The following is a 22,862-nucleotide window of genomic DNA, read 5'->3' as shown; positions in this document are numbered from 1 at the left end:
CACATTCTCCACAAATATCTCATTTCCATGACATTACAGCAGGGTACAAATCACGAGACAGCACAAATACCCTACATCAAATCTAGAATCAAATCACATTTGGTTGGTCTCATACACATATTGTAGATGATAGTAATGCATGAAATTGGAATGTATTATGCAGTTCCTTGCCATGAGAAACATATTAGGTGAATAATAGGTTGCTTAAAGCGAGCGTGATGGTAGTGTCCATTGGCCATTATTTCATCAGATTACTATGGTGACTTGAAGGAAAATTCCACCCAAAAACTACATTTTGGTATTTGTTTCATTAATCCATTGTTGATATAGTTCCAAAATGTTTTGCATGTCAACAATAAAGTTGTCAAGATATATAACTGTCCAAATACCAAAATACAGCTGCTATGATGCAAAAAAAAGTACCCACGGTACACAGTCAATAACAATGCCCTACTGTAGTCTCTAACAACACATCATGGTAGGATCCCGTCTGAGAACCTGGCTGGACTGGGTGTGTCTTCAGTGCATGTCTCTTTGGTGTGTGTTTTAAGTTGAGTGTGTGTGTGTGTGTGTGTGTGTGTGTGTGTGTGTGTGTGTGTGTGTGTGTGTGTGTGTGTGTGTGTGTGTGTGTGTGTGTGTGTGTGTGTGTGTGTGTGTGTGTGTGTGTGTGTGTGTGTGTGTGTGTGTGCGTGCGTGTGTGTGTGTGTGTCCATGCATGGGCTCCATGCTTGGTGGAGATGCTAGACGAGGGTGAGGGGATTTATTACCAAACATTAGGAGCACTAATCTGTTGCAGGTGTTACTGGCTGCTATCCCAGGCGGTGCCTGCTCTCTTCCCCAAGAGGCCCCAACATGTGTGTGTGTGTGATTCTGTTAAGTTCAACATTCTTTAGAAGGACCATGCTATCTTCTCACAATATCAAATGGAACCTCAGAGAATGACTTGATTTCTAAGTGGACCAATCTGTTTCAATACAATACTGATTTAAGATGTGATCGAACATGTCAAGACAGAGGTGGTCACTTCTAATCAATCAGCCAACTCAAAGGAATATCATAGACAGGTTGGACAGACTGGGTTCGAATCCTAGGGCTGCTGCACGCCACAATACTGTGTTAGCTGAGCTGAGCTGACCTGAAGCCCAAGCATTAGCCCGAGGAGCTAACGCAAGACTACAGGTCTCATGCAAGGTTACTTTGCATGCAAGCAAGGTTCACTGAACCACCTCCATTACACAGGGAAATAGTACATCATGATTATGTCATCTACCGGCTCCACCATGTTTCAACCTTCACTTCAACACCCCAAGGTTACATGGAGCTCCCTAGTCTCTTGTAGGGATGGCGCCCGAGGTGCAGTATTTAAATACAGTGGACCACCAAGATGGATTACACTGAGCTGGTAAAAGGCCTGAAGGGCCGCTGGGCTGATGAACAATGACACCAGGACACAACAGGGACCTCCCCCTCCCAGCAGAATGCCACACAGCCTACTGTGACAAGCTAGGACATGGAGTGGTGGGGTAGTAGTTGGGAGGTGGGTGGGTGGTAGTTGTGACGGGTGTCCGCTATGATTTACAATTAAAATATACTAAAGACGAAAAAAGTAAGCGAAACTACACCCTAGAGAACACTAGGCACATTGAGTACACTAGAGTCCAGCCCAATCATACATCTCTGGGAAAGCGAGCATTAAAATAAGGATTAAACAATACCGTACTACTGAAGTATGGATTTATGCACATTACAGTACACTACAGTACTTTTATTCCATTGAGGGTATATCATGGTAGGGGGATTTGGGAAAGGCTATACGAGCGGAGATAGTACAGGTGCATCAGTGTCAAGACCAAGAGAGTAAAAAACAGCTTCTATTACCAGGCCATCAGACTGTTGAACAGCCATCACTAGCTGTCTACCATGTGACCATTCAGAGAGGCAGAGGCACACACACACACACACACACACACACACACACACACACACACACACACACACACACACACACACACACACACACTCTCTCTCTCTCTCTCTCTCTCTCTCTCTAAGCCAATGCTGCTGTTCCATGTCGTACAGACATTAAACCACTGGACATTTCCCGTTTCACACAGAGTATTTAAATACTCTATTACCGACATACAGTAGCTCACTCTAATAGATCTACTGCTGTACATATCATTCTTAGTATTTCTTGTGTAAATTCTTCCAGTGTATATATGTATTTTGGTTACTCTTACAGTGCTATTTGGGTTGTTAATTGGATTCATCCCGAAGTTCTTGATGTCTTGTTTTTGTAATTTTACATTTAATTATTTGTGTACTTATTTGACATTTTACTGCATTCTTAGGACCTAGTGACATAAGCATTTGCACCCACTATACCATCTGCTAAACCAATAAACTTTGATTTGAGGTAAAAAAAAAAATCATGCCAGATTTACTATGAGCATGTTTGAATCTAAAATGCCTCATGTCTAGGTTCTGCTTCATTTCTTAGCAGACACTGCCCTCAAGTGGTTGACATGGGGATTGTTCATTGAGGTCATAGAAAAGGTATCCTGGTGGAACCAGTCTGATCATGCTGTGACTCATAGAAACAAAATGTGGGTGCAGCAGTCAGTCTGCTTGATCAGGCTATAAAAAGGTACTACACACTACCTGACATGAACCTTCCTCTCCCCTTATTGATTACCAGTGTTGGGGAAGCTACTCTGAAAATATAGGTTACGAAGCTACCAATTACTTCACACTAGAAGAAGTTAAGGTACACTCAAGCTAAGCTTAAGAAAATCTAGTTTATTGAACTGAAGTTACTTTGAAAAAGTAGATCACTACATCCAAACTACTTTGTGATAAATGATCATATGTACATCTGAAATGTCCTAGACTACAAATTGCAAGAACAGATCACTCTGGAGTCAGATGTTAAGAATTGATAATATAGCCTATTAAACACAAAAAGTGAGAATTAGGCACACAAAAAGGGTTTCAAGTGAGAATTGGGCAGGTATGATGCTGAGAAAGAATTCTTGCCTAATTCACCCATATTTTATTTATTTTTGCAAAAACAGTAGTGTGTAGTTAGCAACATCGCTACATGGCAGAAAAGTAATTTACTACTAAAAACACTACCAAGATTTGAGTTAAACTACCACCAAGCTACTGCAAAATGTAATTAAAGAACTAGTTGAACTACATGTATGTAGTTCACTACTCCCCAGTACTGTTGATTATGTGGATATCATTCAAAAGCAATGAGAGAGGGGATGGACAAAGTTCAAATTGTGACATAAACATGCAGAAATGTACCACAGAAAAGCAACCAATTATACAAAGAAGAAGACCAACAAGTAACACAGTTTTACATGAAAATCTTCCAATATACCGAACTGTTTATCATTTAAAGAACTGTGTTTAAATGATCAATGTCAGAGAAGTTGGCTGTAACAGCATTTTTTTTAAATCAACAAATAAGTGTAAACCAAATTGGGAAAAATGCAAAAGCGATATTATCATAATGTATATTTCAAGCAAATGGTTCATATTTATACAAGTTACGTAAAGACATGTCCCTGAAGTAGGGGAACCAGTCTCTGATGAGACAGCAATAGTACCAGAACCAGGGATAGTAAGACTCTGTCTGTTGCGTGGCTCCAGAAGTGATGATGTGCAGAGCCGCCTCACTGGCCGGCCAGGCTTGGATGTTGGTGATGCCCCTGTAATACAAACAAAGGTGACTATTTGAAATGTGTCCAAGGAAACTTGTATTTGCATGTAACAACCATCAGGTCAATCATTAAATCATTGACTGTATTCCAGGCTTAAGTTTACATACTGTAATATTAAACTTGACTGAACTTGGTATCAAAAATAGCTCACCTGACTTTCTCCATAGCTGAGTCTGTATCGATCAGGCCCAGGATGCAGATGGTGATGGACACGTTGCTCCTCTGCATGGAAAGCTCATGCTGCAACGTCCCAAAGAAGCCGTTCAGGGCAAACTTGGTGGACGTGTAGGGAGCCACAAACGGACTGCTAATCTTTCCTGAAGGACCAAAACACTAGCCAATCATAGGTTCAGGGTCACTTAATGGTGCATTTCCATATAGGATTTACCCCAGTGTTTAACCCAAAAGCATCAGACTTTTCTGTATCCATCTACAGGGGCCGGCACCCGTGTCTCACTGGGTCATGTGTCCGGTGGATCTGCTCTCACTTGGGGCCAAAGCCAGGCCACCGGTACTTTTCAGCTGGCATTTACATAGCAATGGCTAACTGTGGACATCAACCCCTTCTCATAAAGCAAATGTTTCGATGATGCAGAGATAGTTGATTCTGCTCCTCGCTCAGCCCTGGCTATGGAAACACAATTTCACTAACATAAGGGTGTATACACTAGTATAACACTGGTGTTACAGTGGAAAAGCAGCATTAGAACACTTTGCGTAGAGAGAAGAGCTCTCATTTACCTAACAAGGAGGTGACGACCACAATGGAACCCTGACTCTGCTCAAGGGTAGGCAGAACTGTCTTTGCCATCTGCAGATAGCTGAGGAAATTCACCTGTGAAAGAGAAATGAAGCAGGAAGAAATAGTTAGTCCCATGTGGCTCAATTGGTAGAGCGTGGTGCATGCAACGCCAGGGTTGTGGGGTAGATTCAGGATGGAAACGTATGCACTCACCACTGTAAGGTGCTCTGGATAAGAGCATAGTGGTATATGTGATATAGCAGTACTTGTGATTAAGTTACCCCACCTGCATTAACCATCTAGTGTGTTCCACATCTCTATCCCACATGGCGAATGGGCTGGGTCCTATGTGGTTCAGCACCAGGTAGTCCAGTCCTCCCAGCTTGTCCACAGCAAACTTCACCACTCTCTCTGGCTCAGACGGATTGGCCATGTCTGCTGCTATGTATAGAGCTTTCTGGGCCCCCAACACCTGGCATTTCTCTGCTACCTGCAATACAAGTGAGTGTTTGCATAAGGGTAACATAATCATGAAAAACATTAAGTAATCATGTTTTATTAACGTACTGTATGTACAGAATACACATGGTATACCGTCCAATGAAATAATAAAAGGTAAGAATACAAACAAAGTAAACGGCTCAGTAGAATAGAATAAATAGTTTAGCAGAAGTATAATATAGGAAGTCAACATTTATAGTCCAATATTTACACGTATCAGGGAAGGGGGGAATAGTGTAGCATTAGCAATAGTAAATAAGAGTCTGGTAGCAGCAGTTGTGATGTGTGTATAGCATGAACGTGTATGATAGTGTGTGTATGTCTGTGTGGATGTGTGCGTGAATGAGTGCATGTTTGCTAAGGAGTGGAGAGTCAGTGCAGGTGGTCAGTCCAGTTCAAGTGTTCAGCCTCCTGATGGCTTGTAGATACAAACTGTCTCTGAGCCTGGTGGTAACAGACCTCATGCTCCTATACGGTCTACCCAACGGTAACAGAGTGAACAGCTTGTGGCTGAGGTGTGTGGGGTCCATGATGAGGATGCACGACTTCCTCAGGCACCTTTTCGAGTATATGTACTGGGCTGTCTTCACCACCCACTGGAGGGCATTGTCATAGAGTTAAGTGGGAGAACTAATGGCTAGAGACACACACATTGACGAAAACACCTAATTGAAGTGTTACTGACCTGCTGTAGAACCTTTTCCCTCCTGGCTGTAATAACCACCTGGGCACCAAAGCCGGCGAGGTGATATGCCATTTGTTCACCTATTCCCGTACTGGCACCAGTCACCAGGACCCGGGCACCCTTTAACGACTCTGAAAACCAGCCATTTTGAAAGTCATTACAGTAGTCATTACTTCTTACATTATAGTTTGTCTAAATGCAATTCAAAAGGGAAAAACAAAGACAAGGGGAAAGAATGAGGACTGTTTAATGTCGACATTAGGCCGTTCAAGAAAACGTGCAACTGGAGTGGTGTAAAGTATGTGCTGAATCCTAGACCTGATGTACACTTTTCTGGCATCCAACTATCATGCTGATATGGATCTTCATGTCTGTCTAGGACTTAGTGTGTAACAATGAACAATGTGGAATCTTTGCAGGCACGTGCAGAGATAGGAGTCAAGCTGTGCCCAGCACATGCCCCTTTGCCCTCCCACTTGCCAAATGCCGTTTTGGTTGGTGGTATAATATATACAGTGCATTCGGAAAGACTTCAGACCCTTCACTTTTCCAACTTTTGTTACGTTACAGACTTATTCTAAAGTGTATTAAATAGTTTTCCCCTCATCAATCTACACACAATACCCCATTAAGACAAAGCAAAAACAGGTTCTAGATTTTTTGTTCCAAAAATTATAAAAATACATTAAATATTACATTTACATTATTTACATAAGTATCCAGACCCTTTACTCAGTACTTTGTTGAAGCACCTTTGGCAGCGATTACAGCCTCAAGTCCTCTTGGGGTATGATGCTACAAGCTTGGCACACCTGTATTTGGGGAGTTTCTCCCGTTCTTCTCTGCAGATCCTATCAATCTCTGTCAGGTTGGATGGGGAGCGCCGCTGCACAGCTATTTTTCAAATCAAATACCATTTTATTGGTCACATACACGCATTTAGCAGATGTTATTGCGGGTGTAGCGCAATGCTTGTGTTTCTACTGTAGCTCAAACAGTGCAGTAATATCTAACAAGTAATATCTAACAACTTCACAACAATACACACAATACACGCAAATATAAGTAAAATAATTGAATTATGAACAAATAAATATTTGGACGAGCAATGTCAGAGCGGCATAGACTAAGATACAGTAGAATAGAATAGAATACAGTATATACAGTGGGGCAAAAAAAGTATTTAGTCAGCCACCAATTGTGCAAGTTCTCCCACTTAAAAAGATGAGAGAGGCCTGTAATTTTCATCATAGGTACACTTCAACTATGACAGACAAAATGAGAAAAGAAATCCAGAAAATCACATTGTAGGGTTTTTAATGAATTTATTTGCAAATTATGGTGGAAAATAAGCATAGAATTCGTTTAGCTTATCTGGTAGGCTCGTGTCAATGGGCAGCTCTCGGCTGTGCTTCACTTTGTAGTCTGTAATGGTTTGCAACCCCTGCCACATCCAACGAGCATCAGAACCGGTTTAGTATGATTCGATCCCGGTCCTTTATTGACGCTTTGCCTGTTTGATGGTTCGTCGGAGGGTATAGCGGGATGTCTTATAAGCTTCCGGGTTAGAATTCTACTACTTGAAAGCGGCAGCTCTAGCCTTTAGCTTTAGTTGCCTGTGATCCATGACTTCTGGTTGGGGTATGTACGTACGATCACCGTGGGGATGATGTCATCGATGCAGTTATTGATGAAGCCAATGACTGATGTGGTGTACTCCTCAATTCCATCGGAGGAACATATTCCAGTCACTGCTAGTCTGTGCTTCCCTTCGCTTGTGGAATTCAGTGCACAACAGCATTGTCATTTCCTGTCACAACTTGTGGACTTGTTTAAGTGTTGCCAACGTTACTTTGCTACCTGCCAACTTTACAGTTTTTACTTTTTAATTACTGTTTTATATTTAAATGTTTCCACTTGGACGCTTTATCTGGGCATGGCTCTTCAGGACCTCCACCAGCCAAGGCTAAGTAGTAACATTAACATTGTGCCTTCTAATTGCAGTCGCTGCACTCATAATATACAGGAGAACGATCGCCTGATGGTGAGGATAGCCGTGCTGCAAGCCCAGCTTCAGACGCAATCGTTAGGCAAGGGTAAATTACAGTGAGCGAAAAAGGTATTTGAAGGAAAAACATGCAATGAAACATGACTTAGTACTTGGTGGCAAAACCCTTGTTGGCAATCACAGAGGTCAGACGTTTCTTGTAGTTGGCCACCAGGTCTGCACACATCTCAGGAGGGATTTTGTCTCACTCCTCTTTGCAGCTCTTCTCCAAGTCATTAAGGTTTCTAGGCTGATGTTTGGCAACTCAAACCTTCAGCTCCCTCCACAGATTTTCTATGGGATTAAGGTCTGGAGTCTGGCTAGGCCACTCCAGGACCTTAATGTGCTTCTTCTTGAGCCACTCCTTTGTTGCCTTGGCTGTGTTTTATTTATTTATTTCACCTTTATTTAACCAGGTAGGCTAGTTGAGAACAAGTTCTCATTTACAACTGCGACCTGGCCAAGATAAAGCAGTGTGAACAGACAACACAGAGTTACCCATGGAGTAAACAATTAACAAGTCAATAATAGAAAAAAGAGAGTCTATATACATTGTGTGCAAAAGGCATGAGGAGGTAGGCGAATAATTACAATTTTGCAGATTAACACTGGGGTGATAAATGATCAGATGGTCATGTACAGGTAGAGATACGGGTGTGCAAAAGAGCAGAAAAGTAAATAAATATAAACACTATGGGGATGAGGTAGGTAAAATTGGGTGGGCTATTTACCGATAGACTATGTACAGCTGCAGAGATCGGTTAGCTGCTCAGATAGCAGATGTTTGAAGTTGGTGAGTGAGATAAAAGTCTCCAATTTCAGCGATTTTTGCAATTCATTCCAGTTACAGGCAGCAGAGAACTGGAACGAAAGGCGGCCAAATGAGGTTTTGGCTTTAGGGATGATCAGTGAGATACACCTGCTGGAGCGCGTGCTACGGGTGGGTGTTGCCATCATGACCAGTGAACTGAGATAAGGTGGAGCTTTACCTAGCATGGACTTGTAGATGACCTGGAGCCAGTGGGTCTGGCGACGAATATGTAGCGAGGGCCAGCCGACTAGATCATACAGGTCGCAGTGGTAGGTGGTATAAGGTGCTTTAGTAACAAAACGGATGGCACTGTGATAAACTGCATCCAGTTTGCTGAGTAGAGTATTGGAAGCTATTTTGTAGATGACATCGCCGAAGTCGAGGATCGGTAGGATAGTCAGTTTTACTAGGGTAAGTTTGGCGGCGTGAGTGAAGGAGGCTTTGTTGTGGAATAGAAAGCCGACTCTAGATTTGATTTTAGATTGGAGATGTTTGATATGAGTCTGGAAGGAGAGTTTACAGTCTAGCCAGACACTTAGGTACTTATAGATGTCCACATATTCTAGGTCGGAACCATCCAGGGTGGTGATGCTAGTCGGACGTGCGGGTGCAGGCAGCGAACGGTTGAAAAGCATGTATTTGGTTTTACTAGCGTTTAAGAGCAGTTGGAGGCCACGGAAGGAGTGTTGTATGGCGTTGAAGCTCGTTTGGAGGTTAGATAGCACAGTGTCCAAGGAAGGGCCAGAAGTATACAGAATGGTGTCGTCTGCGTAGAGGTGGATCAGGGAATCGCCCGCAGCAAGTGTGTGTTTTGGGTAATTGTCATGCTGGAATACCCATCCACGATCCATTTTCAATGCCTGGCTGAGGGAAGGAGGTTCTCACCCAAGATTTGAAGGTACATGGCCCTGTCCATCGTCCCTTTGATGCGGTGAAGTTGTCCTGTCCCCTTAGCAGAAAAACACCCCCAAAGCATAATGTTTCCACCTCCATGTTTGACAGTGGGGATGGTGTTCTTGGGGTCATAGGCAGCAGTCCTCCTCCTCCAAACACGGCGAGTTGAGTTGATGCCAAAGAGCTCCATTTTGGTCTCATCTGACCACAACACTTTCACCCAGTTGTCCTCTGAATCATTCAGATGTTCATTGGCAAACTTCAGAATGGGCATGTATATGTGCTTTCTTGTGCAGGGGGACCTTGCGGGCGCTGCAGGATTTCAGTCCTTCAAGGCGCAGTGTGTTACCAATTGTTTTCTTGGTGACTATGGTCCCAGCTGCCTTGAGATCATTGACAAGATCCTCCCGTGTAGTTCTGGGCTGATTCCTCACCGTTCTCATGATCATTGCAACTCCACGAGGTGAGATCTTGCATGGAGCCCCAGGCCAAGGGAGATTGACAGTTATTTTGTGTTTCTTCCATTTGCGAATAATCGCACCAACTGTTGTCACCTTCTCACCAAGCTGCTTGGCAATGGTCTTGTAGCCCATTCCAGCCTTGTGTAGGTCTACAATCTTGTCACTGACATCCTTGGAGAGCTCTTTGGTCTTGGCCATGGTGGAGAGTTTGGAATCTGATTGATTGCTTCTGTGGACAAGTTTATTTTATACAGGTAACAAACTGAGATTAGGAGCACTCCCTTTAAGAGTGTGCTCCTAATCTCAGCTCGTTATCTGTATAAAAGACACCTGGGAGCCAGAAATCTTTCTGATTGAGAGGGGGTCAAATACTTATTTCCCTCATTAAAATGCAAATCAATTTATAACATTTATGATTTTTTTGTTGTTATTCTGTCTCTCACTGTTCAAATAAACCTACCATTAAAATTATAGACTGATAATTTCTTTGTCAGTGGGCAAAAGTACAAAATCAGCAGGGGATACTTTTTTCCCTCACTGTAAGTGTAGGAAAGGATGAAACAGCATCTTTGCCACCAACAAGTACAGATTAGAGGTCAACCGATTTTTTTTTTTTTTTTACACCTTTATTTAATATTTAATTAACTATGCAAGTCAGTTAAGAACACATTCTTATTTTCAATGACGGCCTAGGAACGGTGGGTTAATTGTTCAGGGGCAGAACAACAGATTTTTACCTTGTCAGCTCAGGGATTCAATCTTGCAACCTTACGGTTAACTAGTCCAACGCTTTAACCATCTGCCTCACGAGGAGCCCGCCTGTTACGCGAATGCAGTAAGAAGCCAAGGTAAGTTGCTAGCTAGCATTAAACTTAATCAATCATAATCACTAGTTATAACTACACATGGTTGATGATATTACTATTTTATCTAGCGTGTCCTGCGTTGCATATAATCGATGCAGTGCACATTTGCGAAAAAGGACTGTCGTTGCTCCAAAGTGTACCTAACCATAAACACCAATGCCTTTCTTAAAATCAATGCACAGAAGTATGTATTTTTAAACCTGCATATTTAGCTAAAATAAATCCAGGTTAGCAGGCAATATTAACAAGCTGAAATTGTGTCACTTCTCTTGCGTTCATTGCATGCAGAGTCAGGGTATATGCAACAGTTTGGGCCGCCTGGCTCATTGCGAACTAATTTGCCAGAATTTTATGACATAACATTGAAGGTTGTGCAATGTAACAGGAATATTTAGACTGATGGATGCCACCCAACCGGAACGGTTCCATATTTCACTGAAAGAATAAACGTCTTGTTTTCGAGATGATAGTTTCCGGATTCGACCATATTAATGACCTAAGGCTCGCATTTTTGTGTGTTATTATGTTATAATAAAGTCTATGATTTGATAGAGCATTCTGACTGAGCGATGGTAGGCACCAGCAGGCTCATAAGCATTCATTCAAACAGCACTTTCGTGTGTTTTGCCAGCAGCTCTGCTGTTTATGACTTCAAGCCTATCAACTCCCGAGATTAGGCTGGTGTAACGATGTGATGTGAAATGGTTAGCTAGTTAGCGGGGTGCGCGCTAATAGCGTTTCAAACATCACTCGCTCTGAGACTTGGAGTAGTTGTTCCCCTTGCTCTACATGGGTATCGCTGCTTTGAGGGTGGCTGTTGTCGATGTGTTCCTGGTTCGAGCCCAGGTAGCGGCAAGGAGAGGGATGGAAGCTATACTGTTACACTGGCAATACTAAAGTGCCTATAAGAACATCCAATAGTCAAAGGTATATGAAATACAAATGGTATAGAGAGAAATAGTCCTATATTTCCTATAATAACTACAACCTAAAACTTCTTACCTGGGAATATTGAAGACTCATTGTAAAAGGAACCACCAGCTTTCATATGTTCTCATGTTCTGAGCAAGGAACTTAAACGTTAGCTTTCTTACACTTTGTTTTTGCATTATTTAAACCAAATTGAACATGTTTCATTATTTATTTGAGGCTAAATTGATTTTATTGATTTATTATATTAAGTTAAAATAAGTGTTCATTCAGTATTGTTGTAATTGTCATTATTACAAATAGATTTTATAAATCGTCCGATTAATCTGTATCGGCTTTTTTTGTCCTCCAATAATCGGTATCGGTGTTGAAAAATCATAATCAGCCGACCTCTAGTGCCTACCCAATAAGACTTAAGGCTGTAATCGCTGCCGAAGGTGGTTCTGAATAATTATGTAAATGTAATCTATAATTGATTAATTTATCTAAAAAGCTGTTGTTGCTTTGTCATTATAGGGTACTGTGTGTAGATTGATGAGGGAAAAAACAAGTGTAATACATTTTAGAATTGGGCTGTAAAGTAACAAAATGTTGAAAAAGTCAAGGGGTCTGAATACTTTCCGAATGCACTACATATTGAGTTAGAAGATAATTCATGTTATAAAGTAATTTTTTATGACCTTTTTTCAGTTTGAGCACTTTCCCCCTGAAAGGTATGTGCACGACCCTGGATCTACATGAGTAGAAACAGTGGGAACATTCATTATGGGCCACAGATAATTAGTACTTTAAAAATGTATGAATCAAGTTGATTGTTAGATTGTAGTTTGCTGCTTTCTGGTTATGAAACAAACCCAAGGCTAATTTGTGGTGAGAAACAATTTTACTGCTCATGAAAAGGACGTCACGCTGCTTGCTTGGCGCTGATGTTTCACAACATCCAGAGAGGAAGAAGAGAGAGGCCCATCCTTCCAGCAGATGGTGTTTTTCCGCCCACCAAGAAAGGAGTTTTTGTATGGAGGTCAATGAGAGTGTCGAACTTGGTCAACAACAAAAAATGTATTGCTTATTTGCTACTTGAGGTTTATTTAATTGAATAGAAGTTTCATAATGCATCAGTTGTTACGAGTGTACTATTATAAGTAGGACACATGCCATCCCCGCAACTTTGAGAAAAAACACTTTCTGTTGGAGTTGTCTCAAGATGGCTATACATATTCAAGGCATGACGCTAGTGGCATAGCATCTCTCCATTGAATACAGGCGGTTGATGTCAACAACCCTAATCGAAAATTCAAAAAATTATTAAAATAATGAGATGTCTCCATCAATCTAAAGAAAGGAGAAGCGGGAGCTAGAGAGCCCACCGTGCTGCTTTGTGGACAACTCCCATTGTTAGGACGAAGTGACAAGTATCTTGTCACTATATCCATAATCTTTGACTATAGTGATAGCCTACTCTAGCCTGATGATCAACTACTACGGGTTCCACCCTAATCCAGTTATGAGTGGAACGATGTAGTAGGCTGTAGTTCTGTATCATTCCAATTTCACAAGGTTGCCTTTTCTGAATCATTTTCAGGCATATGGTCACTAAATTACTGTATGTGTAATTTATTGTACTCAATAACCCTGAAAGTTGCATTGGAAAAGTGTTTGGGAATTCATTCACATAAGGTTGGTTATCAATGACTGCATGCATTACTCATCACTTATAACCTGTCTTTTTTAAAATTTTTATTAATTTTTAACCTTTATTTAACCAGGCAAGTCAGTTAAGAACAAATTCTTATTTTCAATGACGGCCTAGGAACAGTGGGTTAACTGCCTGTTCAGGGGCAGAACGACAGATTTGTACCTTGTCAGCTCGGGGGTTTGAACTTGCAACCTTCCGGTTACAAGTCCAATGCTCTAACCACTAGGCTACCCTGGGAAGATAACCAAAACTGTTCAACCTGGTTTCACATTCTTTACATTACACCAGTATTGGTTTGGATTTAAACATGTAAGTAATGTGCAGTAGCGGCGCGTGGGTAAAATCACTGCGGAAGCCAAGCCAATTAAAACCTATTCAGAAGGGGTGTGAATACCCATGGACTTTTACCACATTTTGTTACGTTACAGCCTTATTCTAAAATAGATTAAATAATGTGCAGCGACGCTCCCCATTCAACCTGAATGAACTTGAGAGGATCTGCAAAGAATGGAAGAAACTCCCCAAATACAGGTGTGCCAAGCTTGGAGCGTCATACCCAAGAAGACTCGAGGATGTAATCGGTGCCAAAGGTGCTTCAACAAAGTACTGAGTAAAGGGTCTAAATACGTATGTAAATGTGATATTTCCATAAATTTTATACATTTGCAAACTTCTAAAAACCTGTTTTTGCTTTGTCATTATGGGTTATTGTGTGTAGATTGACGAGGGAAAACAATTGAATCAATTTGAGCTTCCCTTGGCACCCATGAATACACACCACTGGTAATGAGGGGAATTTCCAATGTACTTAGAAAAAAGCTTCTTGCAAATGATATACAATTTAATCAAAACTTTGCAGCAAGGCATTTCAAAACCAATGTCATATTACCTCAAATGTATTAGATTCACTTTGAAACAGTGGTACTTCATGAACTGGATCATCATTCAATCCAATTTGATCATGTGAGGATATCATATGATCTAATAACAGACAGTCCTCTTATAAGGTCACTATCACAAGAGACTCACCATCAGGCAATTGATAAATTAGACACACAATCAAGGGCTGTCACCGTATCTTTTTTTACAAACAAAGTGTGATTTCATTCAGTTTTGACAAATACAATACTGTACTTGTGGTGATGTGTGGCTTACACACGTTAGATGTTATTACCATTTGAACCTTTCCCTGTTCGAGGTCTAGCCCCGAACCCAACTATATCAGTTTGATTGTTTAGTTTTGTTGCCAATTAACACTTCTCTAGTAGCCTTCATCTACCAGAATGTTTTTAGATTTGTTTTCTATAATTCATGTGCTGGTATTTTTTTGTCTCAAAGACACAAGCCTGGTTCCATCTGTACTCATCTGACAAATTAATAAAACAGTATACTGCCTTTATGTGCAATTTTTGTGAAACTGAATTATTATGAGTATTTGAGGTTTCATAAATCAATAGCATATCATGTGTCTGTAATGTGTGACAACTGTCTGAAGTGCAACAACTACCCTCTGAGGTTATACTGGTTCAAGGGCTGTCATTTTAATGTTGTATTTAATTGAACCTTTATTTAACTAGGCAAGTCAGTTAAGAACAAATTCTTATTTTACAATGACGGCCTACCTACAAATTATGTGATCATAAAATAGCCTGTAGCCAACAAAAGGTTGCACAGACCAGTCAAGGATTGTGAAGCTAAGTACACATCTTACCTGGGTCAAAAGTGGGTCCACTCCATTGGAAAGCAACAAAAGCTGCACCTATAACACCAACTATTAAGAGTTTAGTAAAAACCTTCATCTTGCGACTGCTATAACCAACTCAATGGTTTCATGCAACTACTATTTATTGTGAGCCAAACAACTTAACAATACGTTTTTAAAAATCCCCTCGTTAGATATTTAGATTTATACTCTCAGGCTTCTCTGCACTTCAGAAACTTCACAGGACAAGCAATAACAATTCATAGACACATTTTTGTTGGTGACAAAACGTCCTTTATAAGATCTCATTTAACTTGAAGCAGGCGGAGTCTTTTGTACTAGAGACAGCCTACCATTGTGCCCCAAATCCAAGTATCATAAAACCGATCCTCATACTGTATCCTTTTTTTTAGGGCGAGGTATTATTATTGGATTTGGATTCATGCAGCCTGCGAAATGATAAGTGAAATCAAGTAGGTTTCACCAATGACACAATCTGTCATTTCCATCATAAAGTGCAATAAAATTATAACATTATGATTATTGTTTAATATCAATCAATAAAATGTATTTATAAAGCCCTTTTTACATCAGCAGATGTATGTAGCTCACCCATTCCTGAAGTTTTTAGTCTGAAACTTTGCACACCCACAGTTGCCCTCTTGTGTCCATCTAAATTATCTCCAGCATCCTATCTGACTGTGTGGCTATTCCAGTACATATGAAAGATGATGATACAACAATAAAAACAGAAAACATATGCTCTTTCTTTCTCTTTTCTTCCACCAGATCTACTGTGTTATATTCTCCTATATTCAATTAACATTTCCACAAACTTCAGAATGTTTCCATTCAAATGATACCAAGAATATGTAAGTCGCTCTGGATAAGAGCGTCTGCTAAATGACTTAAATGTAAATGTAAATGTATACAGAAACCCAGCCTAAAAACCCAAACAGCAAGGTATGCAGATGGGCCTATTGTTATCACTTTCATTATCACTGTCATAAATATGTTTCTGATTTTTATTGTGCCTGGATTCTTTTTATTATTTGTATGCATGCACTATGCATTTGTTTTCTTGTGTTCTGAAATGGACAAAACAAAACAAAAATTCCTCATCTCCCTTCCCTCCCCTCCTCATGATCAGCAGCAGCCGGTCCGCAGCAGCATCAAATAGCATCAAACTTATTCAATCCATTATTCGTTTATTGTACCCAGTCGAAATCCAGAAAAAAATGTTTTATTTGTAGGATAAATATAAATCGCTTTGGAAAATTACAGTCTCTAAATATATTTATTTGGATGGATATCTTTGCGAATCAGCTACTCTCGCAATGTAAAAAAAAAAAAAACTTTATTGACTCACAGCTATGTCACAGGGTTTGCCCTTCAATGTAGCCGGTTACTATTCGTGGTCGAGCTCATTTATTTCATGCTTGCTGTTGCAACTAAATAAACGCTATTTTTCTTTTTAAATACATTGATTTACCCGTGACACTATGGCTGGCAAGATTTTACCTGTTCTAAAGTAAGTTTTCCATTTCATACTCACGATAAACATTAGTACAGCTAACGTTAGCTAGCAAGTAATATGGCAAGCTTGAAGCAGGTTGAAATTTAGCTAGCTACAGATTTGCCTTGAACTTGGCTAGCTAGTTATAGTTACTCTGTTGTCGTGAAACAACACACAACCTACTAACGGCGAATAAACAACATTACGTACAAATTTGTGCAAACGAGGCTGCAATGAAAACTAATGGGACTGAGTTGACGTCAAAATCTGGGGTGTGAACCACGTTTCTTGTCAAGCGTTGATTGACATGGTAATGGATCAATAGTATTGGAGAATAGTTGAAAAACTGACCCCTACGGCGCTGCACGTTAAATTGTGACCTTTCATGACGTAACGTACAGCACGCGTAAAGCAACTAATTCTGTTTTACAGCCTCTCTCCACCCGGTGTAGCGCTTCTCACCGTTTAAAAATAAGAAAGGGACAGGGTAAGGGGGATAACTTACCTAGTCATTGCAAGCCATCATGACTCTCAAAAGCTGCTGTTTACTTCTGAAGATAACTTTAGCGCTGCCCTAAAAACCCGATTCAAATTCGACACAAACCTTCAATAGGTATGGAATGACACATTATATGAACTCTTTACAGTGTTTTATTTACCTTTAAGAGGTGATAAGTTGGACAGATCAGGTGAAAAAAGCTGTTTCCACACACAACGTATCTCTCCCTTTCACTATCACGCAATAGGTTTTGCTTCTCCACCTGCCATTTAAAAAAAAAAGACCCGACGGAGTGCATTGCCTGCTTGAATCATGCAGAGATGGGCCTCATGAAGGTGTCGTCATTGATTTTTGTTGGAAAGGGGAGAAATTGTGCTTTACAATATAATTGATATTACAGTTGATCTGGAAGTATTACTTTTTTGGGGTGCTAAAATAAGGTCAATTGTACGGACCAGCACGATCTACAAAAATGAGTTAGTTACCGTTAGGTAGGGATAGGGGATTGATAATAAACAGTAATGGCACCATATGTGATGAGTCAAAAGAGATTAGTACAAAAAGGGTCAATGCAGATATTCCGGGTAACTACTTGAAAATGTCAGTGAAGACACATGCCAACTGGTCAGCGCATGCGCTGAGTATCCGTCTTGGTAATCCGTCTGGCCATTAACCTGTTTAAAGGTCTTGCTCACACCTTCTATGGCTAGCGTGATCACACAGTCGTCTGGAACAGCTAGTGCTCTCATGCATAGTTCAGTGTTGCTAGCCTCGAAGTGTGCATATAATGTATTTAGCTGGACAGCTCGTGGCTGGGTACCCCTTTGTAATCCGTGATAGTTTGCAAGATCTGTCACGTCTGACTAGCATCAGAGCCAGTCTAGTAGGATTCTATCTTGGTCCTGTACTGACACTTTGATGGTTTGATGGTTCGTCAGAGGGCGTAGCGGGATTTGAAAGCGGCAGTTCAAGCCTTTGGCTTAGTACGAATGTTGCCTGTAATCCATGGCTTCTGGTTGGGATATGTTCCAACAGTGACTGTACGTACAATGTTGTTGATGTACTTACTAATGAAGCCGGTTACTGATGTGGTAAACTCCTCAATGCCATCGGATAAATCCTGGAACATATTCCAGTCTGTGCTAGAGAAACAATCCTGTAGTTTAGCGTCCACTTCATTGGACCACTTCCGTATTGAGAGCGTCACTGGTACTTCCTTTTTGAGTATTTCCTTGTAAGCAGGAATAAAGAGGATAAAGTTATTGTCAGATTTGCCAAATGGAGGGCGAGGGGGAGCTTTGTATGCCTTCTCCCTACAATTCTCAGCCATTAGCTTCGCCCACAACTGCCTCGTGAACTACAAACCCGACACTGTTATACCGTTTAGAAACATCAATCATCTCTTGCGATAAGGCTTTCGAAAAAAAACATGTGGCCCTTATCTTTCATCAGCGAGAATCCTTCAAATACAAAAATTAGCTTTGCACAGATCCATAAAGCTATAAATGTCTTGTTTTGAGATGTTGACTGATTTCATGGCGATGCAAAAAATTTGCTAGCTAGCTAACCAACAACTGTAACAATGTATTTGAGACAACAAGTGCTCATTGTGCAAATGTATTTGTTTTCAATAAACATATATAGTTTACATGTTGTCAACAATCTAAGCCAACCGCATCTGTTTTGCCCCATAGTTGTGTACGCATCGCTTTTATTGCTAAACAACCAACCCCTCCATCTGACGAAACTACACTTCCAGAGTTATTCTTACATACAGATGTTCGGAGCATGCTAGACAGCTAATTAGCACAGGTGGTAGCCTCTTGTCTTCGGTCTGTTTTCCATAAACAAGCCCTAACACGGAGATACAGTGCATTTGGAAAGTATTCAGACCCCTTTCCTTTTTCCATATTGTGTTACATTACAGCCTTATTCTAAAATTGATGAAATTATTTTTTCCCCAATCAATCTACACAAAATACCACATAATGACAAAGTCAAAACAAGAATTTGTGATATTTTTGTACATTTATAAAAAATTAAAATTATCCCTATGCGACTTGAAATTGAGCTCCAGTGCGCCCTAATTCTATCAAGGTGTTTATCAATTTAATATATATATTTTTTGCTTATATGAACAAACCGGCCTTATGCTTCCAAAACCATACCGCAAGCGATTAATTTTAATGTTCAGACCGTAAGTGCAGCTGTATGCAAGCGGGTTGGATCTGCTGGCCATCTAGCTAGTTACATGTAACCAAAGAAGGTACAGTATGAAACTGCTGCTCCAATAGAAATCACAGATCACGCTCGGAGGCGACATTGGCTAGATAAGCTCATGCGCAGAAACACGTCATCGACTCTAATGGTCGTCTGTTCATGCCATCAAATCAAATGTTATTTGTCACATGCGCCGAATACAGCAGGTGTAGACCTTACCGTGAAATGCTTACTTGCAATCCCTTAACCAACAATGCAGTTCAAGAAATGGAGTTCAGAAAATATTTACTAACTTAACTAAAGTTGAGAAAAAATAGTCCTCAAAAAGGGAATGTGAAGAGTGTGCAAAGTTGTTAAGGCAAAGCGTGGCTACTTTGAAGAATCTCAAATATAAAATATATTTTGATTTGTTTAACACTTTTTCTTGTTCACTGCATGATTTCATATGTGTTGTCTTCACTATTATTCTACAATGTAGAAAATAGTAAAAATAAAGAAAAACCCTTGAATGAGTAGATGTGTGCAAACTTTTAGTTGGTACTGTACACTGAACAAAAATATAAACGCAATATGTAAAGTGTTGTTCCCGTGTTTCATGAGCTGAAATAAAAGATCCCAGAAATTCTCTCAAATTTTGTGCACAAATTTGTTTACATCCCTGTAAGTGAGCAATTGAACCTTTTGTCAAGATAGTCCATCCACCTGACAGGGGTGCCATATCAAGAAGCTGATTAAACTGCATGATCATTATACAGGTGCACCTTGTGCCGGGGATAATAAAGGTCACTGTAAAATGTGCATCTGCTTGGTCTGTTTCGTAAGCATTCACAGAAGTCTTGCGATGTTGCGCCTCTGCGTTTAGATGTAATGTTACCTAACTAACAACACTAACTGCAGCTTGTTTGCTAGCTAGCTCAATAAGCTACACCCGATTGACAGCCAGATAAACCTAACGTTAATGCATCATGATAACTTATTCTCCATGATGTTGCTATGAATTGACTATGTGCATATGGGTAGTCAGGTGTAGCTTAAAACTGTATTTCTGTCATCTAAAACGAGGCACTTCTTACCATCCACAAAGTTGTTTCATCCCAGTGTCCCTATCTTTTTCTCTTACAGGTTGGCGACTAAGGTGACCATTGCAGGAGGTGCTTTGTATGTTGCCTATGATTCTGGACTATTAGGAGGAAGTGAGCAGGGCTCCGAGGTCCTAGGAAAAGCTAAAGCTGCCATTCCCCCTGCAGTGGATGAGTGGGTGAAGTACTTTGGCTTTGAGGTAAATATGCCATTATTGTACTGATTTAGCTGGTTCCGACAGAACAATGCGCTATGGCGTATGAGGTAAGTGAGAATATGTGAGGGAGGTAAAATGTACACTGTTTCTTTTAGCTTCCAGCTTTCCCTAAAATCGGATTTGCCCCTGTTGAAGCGTGGAACTCGGGTAAGAAATGGTTGACCGCTAATTCATAAAGGACTTCCAAGTCTAAAATGTAGCTATTTTAAAGAGCTTTTGTCTTATTGCGTTCCAGGGGTGCACTCCTCCATATCTGCTCTCTCATCGGGCCCTACAGCAGTGGGTGACTACACCAACCAAGGCTTGCAGTACCTGAAAGACCTCGCCAAATGAGTGACATCATGCAACTAGCAGATATTTAAGAACCAAATCCTCTGGAGTAACGCGACTGGTGCAAATACATACAGCCCTCCTGTAAAAGTCACTTGCTTGCTTTGAATGCAAAAAAATGCAGTGGTACAGTAACATTTGCAGAATTAGGTTTAGGCCAATTATACTTTTTTTGTTTAGTCTAGTTGCTGATAATGCCAGGACTCAATATTTGCATTTTGTTGTGTTGACAGCAATTTGTCAACACAAGCTGATAACAATTTTCTTTTACCCTACTTTTTGAGTCAAATGATGACAGAACTTGGGTACCACAGAAAGACCTGCACCCAAGAGAGAAATCTAAGTATATCCTGATGGACATGTTTAGTGCGTATACACATTGTTTTTTATTTAAGACCGATTATATATTGTTCTGGCTTTGACCCAATTCCCAACCTATCCCATCATGATCCAACACATATTTTATACAGAAAGAATGTCTTGTGTGTGTGTATATAGATATTTAACCATTTTCTGAGTCTATAATAAACCTAAACATGTCAGTTGTGAGACATTTGGTGTGATGCGTTGTCTGTTGAACTGAATATGTTTAGGTTAGGGTTCTCCAACCCTGTTCCTGGATCCCTGTCCTGGAACGCTACCCCAGTTGTACCTAACCTGATGCAGCTGATCAACCAGCTAATTATTAGAATCAGGTGCTCTATATTAGAGTTGGCATTAAAACCTACAGGACAGTAGCTCTCCAAGAACAGGGTTTTAGGTTTTAGGTATACTGTAAGACAGCGTTTCCAAATTCCGGTCCTCGAGTACCGCCCAACAGCACACATTTTTGTTGTAGCCCCGCATAAAAACACCTGATTCAAATTGTCAAGGGCTTGGTGATTAGTTGACAAGTAGAATCAGGTGTGCTTATCTGGGGCCACAACTAAAATGTGTACTTTTGGGGGTACTTGGGTGTAAGGTCATGTCTGTATTGCATGCTACAATTTGTACATGAAGTCCTAAAACTTAAAGGGTGTCTTGGTAAAGGTTCCGTCAAATTTAAATGAACTGTAAATCATACTGTACCTCCTACAATGGGGCAAAAAAGTATTTAGTCAGCCACCAAGTGTGCATGTTCTCCCACTTAAAAATATGAGAGAGGCCTGTAATTTTCATCATAGGTACACTTCAACTATGACAGACAATGAGAGAAAAAAAATCCAGAAAATCACATTGTAGGACTTTTAATCAATTTATTTGCAAATTATGGTGGAAAAAAAGTATTTGGTCACCTACAAACAAGCAAGATTTCTGGCTCTCACAGACCTGTAACTTCTTCTTTAAGAGGCTCCACTGTCCTCCACTCGTTACCTGTATTAATGGCACCTGTTTGAACTTGTTATCAGTATAAAAGACACCTGTCCACAACCTCAAACAGTCATACTCCAAACTCCATTATGGCCAAGACCAAAGAGCTGTCAAAGGACACCAGAAACAAAATTGTAGACCTGCACCAGGCTGGGAAGACTGAATCTGCAATAGGTAAGCAGCTTGGTTTGAAGAAATCAACTGTGGGAGCAATTATTAGGAAATGGAAGACATACAAGACCACTGATAATCTCCCTCGATCTGGGGCTCCATGCAAGATCTCACCCTGTGGGGTCAAAATGATCACAAGAACGGTGAGCAAAAATCCCAGAACCACACGGGGGGACCTAGTGAATGACCTGCAGAGAGCTGGGACCAAAGTAACAAAGCCTACCATCAGCAAGGGCATTGAAGATGAAACGTGGCTGGGTCTTTCAGCATGACAATGATCCCAAACACACCGCCCGGGCAACGAAGGAGTGGCTTCGTAAGAAGCATTTCAAGGTCCTGGAGTGGCCTAGCCAGTCTCCAGATCTCAAGCCCATAGAAAATCTTTGGAGGGAGTTGAAAGTCCATGTTGCCCA

The 22,862-nt window shown here is 40.7% G+C and overlaps 2 protein-coding genes across 3 annotated transcripts; one reads left to right on the top strand and one right to left on the bottom strand.

Moving 5' to 3' along the window:
* Positions 1–3,040: 3,040 nt before the first annotated feature.
* On the bottom strand, positions 3,041–19,338 carry LOC115107391 (hydroxysteroid 11-beta-dehydrogenase 1-like protein). Of its 2 annotated transcripts, none has more exons than XM_065008999.1 (6): positions 18,150–19,338; positions 5,660–5,790; positions 4,760–4,963; positions 4,473–4,566; positions 3,883–4,048; positions 3,041–3,719 (listed from the first exon to the last, which is right to left on the bottom strand). In XM_065008999.1, the coding sequence occupies exons 1-6, from the start codon at positions 18,409–18,411 to the stop codon at positions 3,530–3,532; spliced, it is 1,047 nt and encodes a 348-aa protein (XP_064865071.1). In that variant the 5' UTR covers positions 18,412–19,338; the 3' UTR covers positions 3,041–3,529. The 2 variants fall into 2 exon arrangements, with proteins under 2 accessions (XP_064865071.1, XP_029486651.1); XM_029630791.2 differs by lacking the exon at positions 18,150–19,338 and adding an exon at positions 15,076–15,341.
* Positions 16,422–21,479, top strand: LOC115108296 (MICOS complex subunit MIC13-like). Its single transcript, XM_029632456.2, has 4 exons — positions 16,422–16,597; positions 20,424–20,580; positions 20,694–20,745; positions 20,834–21,479. The coding sequence occupies exons 1-4, from the start codon at positions 16,569–16,571 to the stop codon at positions 20,929–20,931; spliced, it is 336 nt and encodes a 111-aa protein (XP_029488316.1). The 5' UTR covers positions 16,422–16,568; the 3' UTR covers positions 20,932–21,479.
* The last annotated feature ends 1,383 nt before the right edge of the window (positions 21,480–22,862 follow it).

The sequence above is a fragment of the Oncorhynchus nerka genome, linkage group LG24 (genome assembly GCF_034236695.1).
Source record: "Oncorhynchus nerka isolate Pitt River linkage group LG24, Oner_Uvic_2.0, whole genome shotgun sequence".
In the NCBI taxonomy this organism is placed as follows: Eukaryota; Metazoa; Chordata; class Actinopteri; order Salmoniformes; family Salmonidae; genus Oncorhynchus; species Oncorhynchus nerka.
Note: the sequence above shows the minus strand (reverse complement) of the source record. Positions and strands in the feature narration are given on the sequence as shown.